At 33.4% G+C, this 10988-nt stretch overlaps 1 protein-coding gene across 1 annotated transcript; it reads left to right on the top strand.

The window, feature by feature from the left end:
• Positions 1–3026: 3026 nt before the first annotated feature.
• On the top strand, positions 3027–10520 carry LOC131078745 (bifunctional levopimaradiene synthase, chloroplastic-like). Its single transcript, XM_059216066.1, has 15 exons — positions 3027–3177; positions 3287–3340; positions 3449–3495; positions 3827–4139; positions 7321–7501; positions 7597–7814; positions 7891–8011; positions 8104–8216; positions 8333–8565; positions 8667–8779; positions 8848–8946; positions 9093–9308; positions 9377–9515; positions 9711–9947; positions 10073–10520. Exons 1-15 carry the CDS (start codon positions 3051–3053, stop codon positions 10364–10366), a joined length of 2505 nt encoding a protein of 834 aa, XP_059072049.1. The 5' UTR covers positions 3027–3050; the 3' UTR covers positions 10367–10520.
• The last annotated feature ends 468 nt before the right edge of the window (positions 10521–10988 follow it).

The following is a 10988-nucleotide window of genomic DNA, read 5'->3' as shown; positions in this document are numbered from 1 at the left end:
AGAAATAAAGAGGGAGAGAGAAATAAAGAGGAAGAGAGAAATGGGGAAATAAATATAGAGTGATAGAGATACAGATAGAGGGTTAGGTAAGAAGAAATAAATGGAGATATGGGGAGAGATAGGGAGACAGAGGGATATAAATTTAGAGATAGGTAGAGGGAGAGAGAAGAAAGGGGAAAGTGTGATAAAGTTTTGTAGAGAGAGATAAGTAGAGAGGGAGGGAGAGCAAGGGAGATATAATTTGATATATAGACAAAGAGAGGTAGATAATCAAGCATCATTAGCAACATGATCAAGTTATGTTTCTAATATATATATATATATATATATATATATATATATATATATATATATATATATATATATATATATAGAGAGAGAGAGAGAGAGAGAGAGAGAGAGAGAGATTTATTGTACTCATAATACAATTTGACTTTGAATTAACTCTTTGATTCTTAATTGATTATGCTAATGAATGTACATTTTTAGTCACTAAATTTAAAAAGTTTAAAACTTAGGATTTGAATTTGTAATGAAGAGGACATTAAGTGGCACAATAAAAGATATCAAATGATCAAGATAAGTGGATCACTTAAATTAAAATAATTTGCAATAAAATTTAGGTAACGAATAATAAATAAAACTTAATTTTTGAAAGTAACTAAGTTGAATTGAACACAAATTTATATAATCTACGAATGATATATAAATTCAAAAACTAAAAAATACACAATGTAAATTTTATGAGATATGCATAGGATTTAACTACTATTATATGAGAAGGTTATTTTGGGGGAAGGTTTTATATGGAACCCAATTTCATTTAGCTATTGTCACAAGCCATAGGCGAACTTCTTTCACCAAAAATCAAAATTGGTTCATAGAAAATATAATAAAACATTAATTATTATTTAAACACATTAATATATAACAAATTACTTTTGATTTATAAAAAAAGATTTTAAATTTTATAATATTTAAATTTTAAGCTAAAGATTTTCATTTATAGATTGATTTTTTTATTTTTTTAATCTAGAGCCTTAGGAAATTATGATTTATAAGAATGACTTTATTCATAGAAAATATCAAGAAATCTTTATTATTATTATTAAAAATTAATATATAACAATTAAATTATGATTCATAAGAAGGATTTTTAAATTAATAATGTTAACATTTTTCAGGTAAGGATTTTTCTTTATAGATTAGTTTCATCACTTTTATATTTAAAACCTTCGCAAATATGATTAAATAAAAAAAATTGTAATTATTATTTTTAATTGTATTGAAATTTAAATAAAGAACAAAAACAATATTATATTTTAAATCAAGAGTAAAATATAGCAGGTTAATTCTCTACCAATCTAATATTTAAAGAGTGATTACCAAATAACAAAAAAATAGTTTAAATACAATAATGGTACATGACAATATAATACAATCATCTATTATAGAAAAAAAGTAATATAGTAGACGTAAGAGTCATTATAGTATAAATTTATAATAACATAATGATTAGTTTAAAGACCATAATAGTATGATAGTATAATATTGATATGTATTATAGAAAAGTAGTAATATAGTAGACTTAAGAGTCATTATAGTATGACATTACAAAAAAGTTAAAACAACATAAAAGAATAACAACACAATAATAAAGTTTTAATGACGTTCACGAGATCCAATGGCTTAAGGGACCCACAGGTTCAACTTATCCCAGTTTCAGATTCTTTTTCATTGTGGATCTTCTCTTCGGAATCTTAATTAAGAGGTTTGCTATTTTGCGAAATCTTGACTCTTCAAAAAGCTCGTTCAGACTATCTACTTTTAATTTATTCCCAAACTGATAGCGAGAATGTTTCATACCGAAAATAGAATATAATCTTAACCACCTCTCTTATTCAGTCAATTTTAAATCGTCTGTTTGTCAAAACTATTTGAAGCATTAAAGAAAAAGTTTCTAGAAAAGTTTGTCAACAGTCTTTTAAGCAAATCTTTCTACGATTTGAATAGATGTTATTCCACCTGGCCACTAGCACATCAACCGTGTTTTCATGGTTTGTGGATAATATAAAATTACTATTTTAAAGTATCTTCTACTTCCTCATAGCTGTTAAGCTTTTTATATATTCAAATGATTCTGCATTTTGTCTGCAGTCTGTTCTGTCCTTTGTCAGAGTTCGTTAAAAGTGTTTGAAAAAAGTTTAGGTGTTAAGCTTTTTATATATTCAAATGATTCTGCATTTTGTCTGCACTCTCTTTTGTCCACTGTCAGAGTTCGTCAAAACTGTTTAAAAAAGTTATTTGTGTCAGTTTTTTAAATCAACTTTTGGCATCTGATCAAAATTATCAATATTGAATGTAATTTCCTAACAAAAATTGATATTTTTTGTTTCAAACAATAGGTTTTATTTGTTCAATTTTTGGAACAAAAGGTATCAACAACCCTCACAACAATTGGAACATGCTCAACTACTGGGTCCTTTCCCCTATATAAAATGAAGCTGTAAAGTCTTGTTTGAAGCAAGTACTAAAATCTGTTAACTTTTTTAATAAATGTTTGTTTGAAGACTTTATAAAATTAACTATTAAGTGACTTCTCATTTTCTATTCATATCTTTTTTGAAATATTTTTATTTTTTTTTTGGTATGTGTAATATTTTTTGGGTATGAATTTTGGTGAGTGTTTGATTGTTTTTTAAGTTCAAAACAAATTAATTATAAATGATCAAATTTAATTGTCAATATCATAAAATATTTAAATTTGATTTCTATTATTTTAGATAATAATAAGATACAATTGACACATCAAATCAAACTAAACAATTTAAATAAATTCTTAATTAATTTATATATTTTATTATAAATAATTCAATCTTATCAAGTATTAATTTAATAGATTTTCTAATCAAACTAATATTATACAAAGTCGAATATCGTAGGATTCAGAATTTGTCGTGGCATGGCAAGTGCAACCCTATAAAGGTCTCTCCTCCTCATGCCTGTTAAACACAAAAGTCAATACAAAGGAAATATCTAGTTTTTTAAAGATGGCCCCAATTTTGTTTGCACCGCTCATTCCAGTTTCGACGGTTAATACTAAATCTCCACGGTGGATTTCAATGAAAGCCCATGGATGTTTGCGTTTTGGAAATTATTCGCGTGCAAAGAGTCTGGGTAAAGATTTTTTGTTTTTTTTTATAAATTTATCAATATATTTTGCATAGATTTAAAAATATAAAGATTATAATATTTAATTATTATTGTTTTTCTGAATCATTTGCAGCTTGGCGCAACATCCCATCTGCTGTTGTCGGAGAGGATGCGAAGAGTCTTCAGGGTAATGGCAATCAGAAAATACACACCATCTGCTTTATTTTATAGAGTTTTGAGTTTAAACTAGTGAAGTATTTGAGTGTTAAATAATTTAAGGCTGTCATCATTGCAGCTTATTACGGGAAGCCAGATTACGTTCAATCTGTTTCAACATTTGAGGTATTAAGTATGAACTGAATGTAGATAGATCAGCTTTTTTATTAGCACATTTTTTGAGAACTTGTGGATAACATTTATCAGTAGTCATTCAGATATTTGTTTATATCAGTTTTATGAGTTACACGTTCTGATTTTAGTTTATATCAGTTTTATGAGTTACACGTTCTGATCTATCATTGAAATGAAAGAACTAAAAAATTATACAATAAACTGTAAAGATCACTTAATCACTTATAGTAAATTCGTATCGGATATATGTAAAATCCAAGAGGAAATAAAAGATGAATAATGAGAGAAAATCTGAAAATCTGATTTCCTGTTATTGTTTCAGGCACCCTCGGATGAGATGGATAAGAGAATAGAGGAATTGGTTGCAGAGATCAAAGCTATATTTAATTCGATGGAAGATGGGGAAATAAGTCCCTCTCCATACGATACTGCGTGGGTAGCGAGGATTTCTGCAATTGATGGCTCCGCTAAACCCCAGTTTCCTCAAATGGTGGACTGGATTCTTCACAATCAGTTACCCGACGGTTCTTGGGGAGAGAATCGTCGTTTTTTAGCTTGTGATAGATTACTCAATACTCTTTCCTGCATAGCTACTCTAGCCTTCTGGGGCGTTGGAAATAACCAAGTGAACAGAGGTAATTACATATTTCGTTTTTCCTTGTCTTTCCATCTGTGCTTAAGGAATGAAAAATTACAAAATAACAGAAACAAATAGCTCAACGTATACTACAGCATACAGAACCAAATCTTTTATTCATTCATACTAGAATGCAATACAACTCCTCTTTTATTTATAGAGGATTCATCGATCCTTCTGAAATATCTAACTATTACTTAGCCAATGCATGAGCGGTGGAAGAGAAGATTAATCCACGCGTGGAGGTTAGAGATCTCAGCTGCATGCATGGAGCAGACGTAAGATCAATTTATTAATTATATCAAATCTTCAGTTTGGCTGCTTGCACGGAGGATCTAAACGTTTGCATGGAGGATTTGCTTGCATGTAGACGGTTGCAGGAGAAATTATTCTTTCCAACATTCTCCCTTAATTTTGACTACTAACTTTGGTTGCATTCTTAGTCTCTTTCACTCATGCTGCTGTATTGAAAAACTTCTAAATCTAGAGATCGAACCTTGGAAATCCCATGCTATTATTGGGATGCTCTTACCACGAGCTCTGGCCCTCTTGGTTACCAGTCCATTGTAGGTTAAGGTATGATTTAATTTTATCAACACCTCCCTTAAAGTCACACTACATATGCTTGCTCGGGAATCTTACTATCAAAGGCCTAACTGACCTCAAACATTGCTTTCATATAGAAACAAAATGCTCTTTTTTAAGTCTTCAACTTCAGCTACAGCCTGAGTAGTGCTTTCCCCCCTTAATCTACAACTTCACCATGACCAAATCTTACACCAATCCCCTTTTCTTATAAATTTCTAAAACCTCAACTTTACTGGTTTTCGACTCCCCCTTAACACTTAATCGTTAAAAAAACAGCGACCTTACTCATGCACGATACTTTGGTCTCTGGCTCCTTCAATTTTCTTCTTCACCAATAAGTGATTCCATACTTCTTCGTTAATTCTGATCAACGGAAAAGTGTGGAATCACTTATTCGTGAAGAAGAAAATTGAAGGAGCCACAGACCAAAGTATCGTGCATGAGTAAGATCACTGTTTTTTTAATGATTAAGTGTTAAGGGGGAGTCAAAATTCCTCCTCAATTTCTTCTACTAACAATTTTAGCTCCACTCATTCCCAAATTTTCTCGTAGATATTCAAAGCTTTCTCTAGGTAGTGCTTTAGTAAAAATATCAGCTAACTGATCTTCAGATCTACAAAATTCAAGATAGATTTCTCCATTGTTGACCAATTCTCTGATGAAGTGATATCTAGTATCAATGTGCTTGCTCCTCTAGTGAAAAATGTGGTTCTTTGATAATGCAATTGCTGACTTGTTGTCACAAAACACTGGTGTAGGTTCCTCTTGTGCTTGTAATAGATCCTTCAATATTCTCCTAACGTATGCTACAACATAAAAAACTAAACCTTTATTGATTCATACTAAAATGCATTACAACTCCTATTTTATTTATAGAGGATTCATCGATCCTTCTAACTATTACAACTCCTATTTATAGAGGAAATTGTGCATGCATGGAGGTTAGAGATCTCAACTGCATGCATGGAGCAGATGTAAGATCAATTTATTAATTATATCAAATCTTTAGTTTGGCAGCTTGCATGGAGGATCTAAACGTTTGCATGGAGGATTTGCTTGCATGTAGACGGTGGCAGGAGAAATTATTCTTTCCAACATTCCACCTTAATTTTGACTGCTAACTCTGGGTGCATTCTTAGTCTCTTTCACTCATGCTGCTGCATTGAAAAACTTCTAAATCTAGAGATCGAACCCAGGAAATCCCATGCTATTATTGGGATGCTCTTACCACAAGCTCTGGCCCTCTTGGTTACCAGTCTATTGTAGGTTAAGGTATGATTCAATTTTATCAACACCTCCTTTAAAGTCACACTACATATGCTTGCTCGGGAATCTTACTATCAAAGGCCTAACTGACCTCAAACATTGCTTTCATATAGAAACAAAATGCTCTTTTTTAAGTCTTCAACTTCAGCTACAGCCTGAGTAGTGCTTTCCCGACTTAATCTACAGCTTCACCATGACCAAATCTTACACCAATCCCCTTTTCTTATAAATTTCTAAAACCTCAACTTTACTAGTTTTCGACTCCCCCTTAACACTTAATCGTTAAAAAAACAGCGACCTTACTCATGCACGATACTTTGGTCTCTGGCTCCTTCAATTTTCTTCTTCACCAATAAGTGATTCCACACTTCTTCATTAATTCTGATCAATGGAAAAGTGTGGAATCAGTTATTGGTGAAGAAGAAAATTGAAGGAGCCACAGACCAAAGTATCGTGCATGAGTAAGATCACTGTTTGTTTAATGATTAAGTGTTAAGAGGGAGTCGAAATTCCTCCTTAATTTCTTCTACTAACAATTTTAGCTCCACTCATTCCCAAATTTTCTCGTAGATATTCAAAGCTTTCTCTAGGTAGTACTTTAGTAAAAATATCAGCTAACTGATCTTCAGATCTGCAAAATTCAAGATAGATTTCTCCACTGTTGACCAATTCTCTGATGAAGTGATATCTAGTATCAATGTGGTTGCTCCTCTGGTGAAAAACATGGTTCTTTGATAATGCAATTGCTGATTTGTTGTCACAGAACACTGGTGTAGGCTCCTCTTGTGCTTGTAATATATCCTTCAATATTCTCCTAACGTATGCTACACATACAAAACTAAATCTTTATTGATTCATACTAAAATGCATTACAACTCCTATTTTATTTATAGAGGATTCATCCATCCTTCTAACTATTACATAGCAAATTCATGAGCAGTGGAAATAGTAGTTCCACCGATTAAAAGATTAAACAGATAGCTCTGCATGCGTGGAAATAAACAAGGAGATAGATACTTTATGCTATTTGTTTCAAAAATAAAATAAAAATAAAATAAAATAAAATAAAATAAATAAATAAATAAATAAAATAAAAATGAATGGAAGAAATTAACTTCTTCTAACAGTGCTGTCATTGCGCCAACGGGCCAAACACCTTTATCCATAGACCTATGCGCATTTTTTTCCAGATTTTGGAATTTTGATTTTAGTAGTTTTTTTTTTACATTGGATAGTTTAATTCAGATATTTTCAAGTTACCTTACAAGAGGTATGATTGAAATATGAGATTTACCTTGAAAAGTTTAATTTTTGGGCCATAGCAGGTATTGAGTTCTTAAAGGGTAATACAGAAGGAATGATTAAAGAAGCAAATCATCGATCGAAAGGATTCGAGATAGTCTTTCCTGCGCTGTTAAATCAAGCCAAACTTTTGGGTTTAGATCTTCCTTATGAGGTACCTATCATAAAGCAAATCAACGAAAAGCGGGACTCCGAATTAAAAAAGTAATCTTTTGCTATTATCTGTTCGTGATATGTCATGTTTTAAGACACGCATAAACTGAAGATGGAAGTGATTGAATAAGATTATTGTGAATTAGAGTATCTTTTGAAGAGCTGCACAGCCATCCCTCAACAATGTTGCAGTGTCTGGAAGGGATACAAGAAGTAGTAGATTGGAAAAATATCCTGAAACTGCAATCCCAGGATGGATCTTTCTCAAGCTCCCCAGCATCTACAGCTTGCGTATTTATGCAAACAGGAGACAACAAATGCCTAAGGTTTTTGACAAGCCTTGTTGCAAAGTTTGGAGATCATGGTAATTGTTGTACTCAATACTCAAAAGCATTATTGAAAGAATATCGGATTCTAAAACTAAAATGTTGGCATTACAGTACCGAGCATTTATCCAGTGGATATAGCGGAGCGTTTGAGAGCCGTGGATAGTGTTGAAAGTCTTGGCCTCGAACGCCATTTCCAAACGGAGATTAAACAAGCCATGGACTATGTGTTCCAGTGAGTAACAGTGTCTCCTCTGTTGTGATTTTTATGTAAAAGTCCAGATTATTGATTTTATTTTGACACCTTGCTTTGGAAACGTACGGTAGTTACTGGAGTGAAAGAGGCATTGGATTAGGAAGAAAGAGCCTGGTTCCAGATATTGATATTACAGCCACTGCCTTCAGGCTTCTCAGAACGTTCGGCTACACTGTATCTTCTGGTATACATGTATTTGTATGCAAATGATTCATATGAATACTCTTTCAAAGCTTAATCGAGTCTTTAATTTCCAGAATAATTAGATCTGTCTTAACCTTAAATAATTTCAATTGACAGACGCTCTGCAAAACATCAAAAGCGAGGCTGAAGAGCTTTCTAAGCGGTCCGGTGACGAAAACTGCGCAGGAATAATCGCCATACTCAGCCTGTATAGATGTTCACAGCTTAACTTTCCGGGCGAAAACGTAATGAGAGAAATCGGTGCATTTGCAGAAGATTACTTGGCCAGATCCCTGGAAAGCAAGAACTTTTGTCAAGCGAAGGCTGTGAAGGAAAACCTTCGCCAAGAGGTACTGCGAATTGTTCCTTTCTCTGAAATTCTATTCTGTGAATAACTTCTTAAATAAAAAACAAAAATCTGATTTCCAATATTTTTTTCATATTTCTCCAGATCGAATATGCTCTGTCTGCTCGGTGGAATAGAAATATGCCAAGGCTGATGGCTAGAAATCACATAGTAGCGTTTAATCCCGATGATCTATGGCTGGGGAAGACATTATATCGGTAAGATACAGTGTTTGTTTTGTATCTAGTGAACATTATACAGTCTGATTGCAATGCATGCCATACAGATTGCCAAAAGCGAGCAACGACAAGTATTTAGAATTGGCCAAACTCGACTTCAACAGCATTCAGGCTAAACTCAGATCTGAAATACAACATATAAAGAGGTAAAAATGAAGCAGTTAAAAAAGAGTGAGAAATAGTCCCTGTTATAAAGATAATCTAATAAAAGCGCAAGAAAATTAGAATAATCCTTGTTTTTGCCAAGATCTTTGATAAAAGATGTTAACATGAGATTATTCTGTTGTTAAAGATGGTACAAGGAATGCAAATTCCCGCAGTTGGATTTTACTCGTCACAGAGAAGTGGCAGTTTACTGGACCTCTTCAGTGGTGATGTTTGAACAACAATACACCGACTGTAGACTCGATTTTACAAAAGCCGGAATCCTGGGTGTTATCACAGACGACCTCTATGACACCTATGCAACTCTGCAACAACTCAAGCTTTTCAATGAAGCTTTCGAAAGGTCAGCACATTCAATCCCCATCTTATGTTGACAAATTGGCCATATTAACTCTCGTCTTTTCGGCGCAGATGGGATCCATTGCAAATCGACCAATTGCCAGAGGACATGAAAATAGTTTTCATGGGTTTCTATAATACTTTGACCGATATATCCGAACGTGCACGGGAGGTTCAAGGACGTGATGTGCTTCCTTACCTGCGCCAACAGGTAAATACTGATTTCGTCTCTACCAAAAGAAAATTTTGAACTCAACTTTGTGTTCCTTTAGAGTGAATCCTTTTTTCGTTGGCTCTTGTTTGATTTTGACTACATGTTCAATATCGGTTCAGAGTTGAGCTTGAGAAGAGGGGAATTATAGTTTAACAAGATTATTTTATTTTTTTTGTCTGTTGCGGGGTTCAGTGGTTGAATCTGTTGTTCAGTTTCACAAAAGAAAGAGAATGGATGGAAAGAAGTTATCCGCCATTATTAGATGAATATTGGGAGAATGCCAAAGTGTCGATAGCAATGGAATCAACTATCCTGACGCCAATATTTTCTACGGGAGACATTCTTCCTGATCACATTCTCGGGAAACTTGACTTTCTTAATCTCGTCAGTGAGGCAGGCCGTCTCATGAACGATTTCAGAACTTTCCAGGTGATCCTTTCGACAATTCATACTAATATCCTGCTTCTGAATTTGATTGTGTTCATGATCGTCATCAACGTTTGAATATATTAAAAATCTAAACGTTGTGTGTATTTTATACTGCGGTGATTTAGAGGGAAAGAGATCGCGGGGAATTGGCTTCATTCGTACAATGTTACATGAATGAGCACCCTGGATGCACTGAAGAAGAGGCCCTGAATTACATGGAAGAAGTGAACGAAGAGGCTCTTACTCAATTGAACTACCACTTTTTAATGCGTGCAGACATACCCAAGCGTTACAGAACACTTCTTTTCAACACGGCCCGGATAATGCAAATTATTTACAGGAAGGAAGACGGCTTTCTAAATGCCGCGGAGGACCTTGAAGATTCCATTAAAAAGTCTCTGTATGAACCATTGCTGTAACAGATTTCCCAGTGTTATGGGATCTTGAAAGTCCAAGAATCAAGGCACGTGGGTCCATTAAAAAGTGTCTGTGCGAACCGCTGATGCAATAGATTACTATTACGGATTGCTGAAATTCTAACTTCACTAAAATAAAATTGTTGTTCCAAAAGATAATAAAACTTTGTGCAAATATGGAAAGATAATAAAACTTTGTGCAAATATGGAAAGATAATAAAATTTTATTACAATTAATTTGTCTCTAGTGCGCATAGCGCTAATTTAGGTTGACTATGATACACAGCCTACAGACTGCCATATGCGAGTAAAGACGAGTATTTAGAATTGGCCAAACTCGACTTTAACCGCATTCAAGCTACACACAGATCTGAATAGTATATATAAAGAGGTTAAACAGAGCATGAATGTTGTTGCATTCTCAATTTCTTTGTTCTTGACTGCTATTTTCTTTTGTCTCATTTCTATTGTTGATAATCAATTTTTTAGACTTTCAAATTCTTTCTTTGCATAGACCTTTTGTCATTTGTTTGGCTTCCTCAACTGCTCTGGCAGTCTCCAATCTTCAAAACATTCTGAAACTTCCTCCATCTTCACAATCTCTAAATATCTTGTTAGACAGTGA

This window comes from Cryptomeria japonica, unplaced genomic scaffold (genome assembly GCF_030272615.1).
Source record: "Cryptomeria japonica unplaced genomic scaffold, Sugi_1.0 HiC_scaffold_594, whole genome shotgun sequence".
In the NCBI taxonomy this organism is placed as follows: domain Eukaryota; kingdom Viridiplantae; phylum Streptophyta; class Pinopsida; order Cupressales; family Cupressaceae; genus Cryptomeria; species Cryptomeria japonica.
The sequence above is the reverse complement of the archived record's forward strand: the minus strand, read 5'-3'. Positions and strand labels throughout refer to the sequence as shown.

Bases quoted from the DNA above. Each gene is read 5' to 3' on its own strand.
- LOC131078745 (XM_059216066.1), top strand. From the start codon at position 3,051: ATGGCCCCAATTTTGTTTGCACCGCTCATTCCAGTTTCGACGGTTAAT. The intron at 3,341-3,448 runs GTAATGGCAATC...TCATCATTGCAG, and splicing joins GGATGCGAAGAGTCTTCAGG to CTTATTACGGGAAGCCAGAT. The intron at 9,309-9,376 runs GTCAGCACATTC...TTTTCGGCGCAG, and splicing joins TTCAATGAAGCTTTCGAAAG to ATGGGATCCATTGCAAATCG.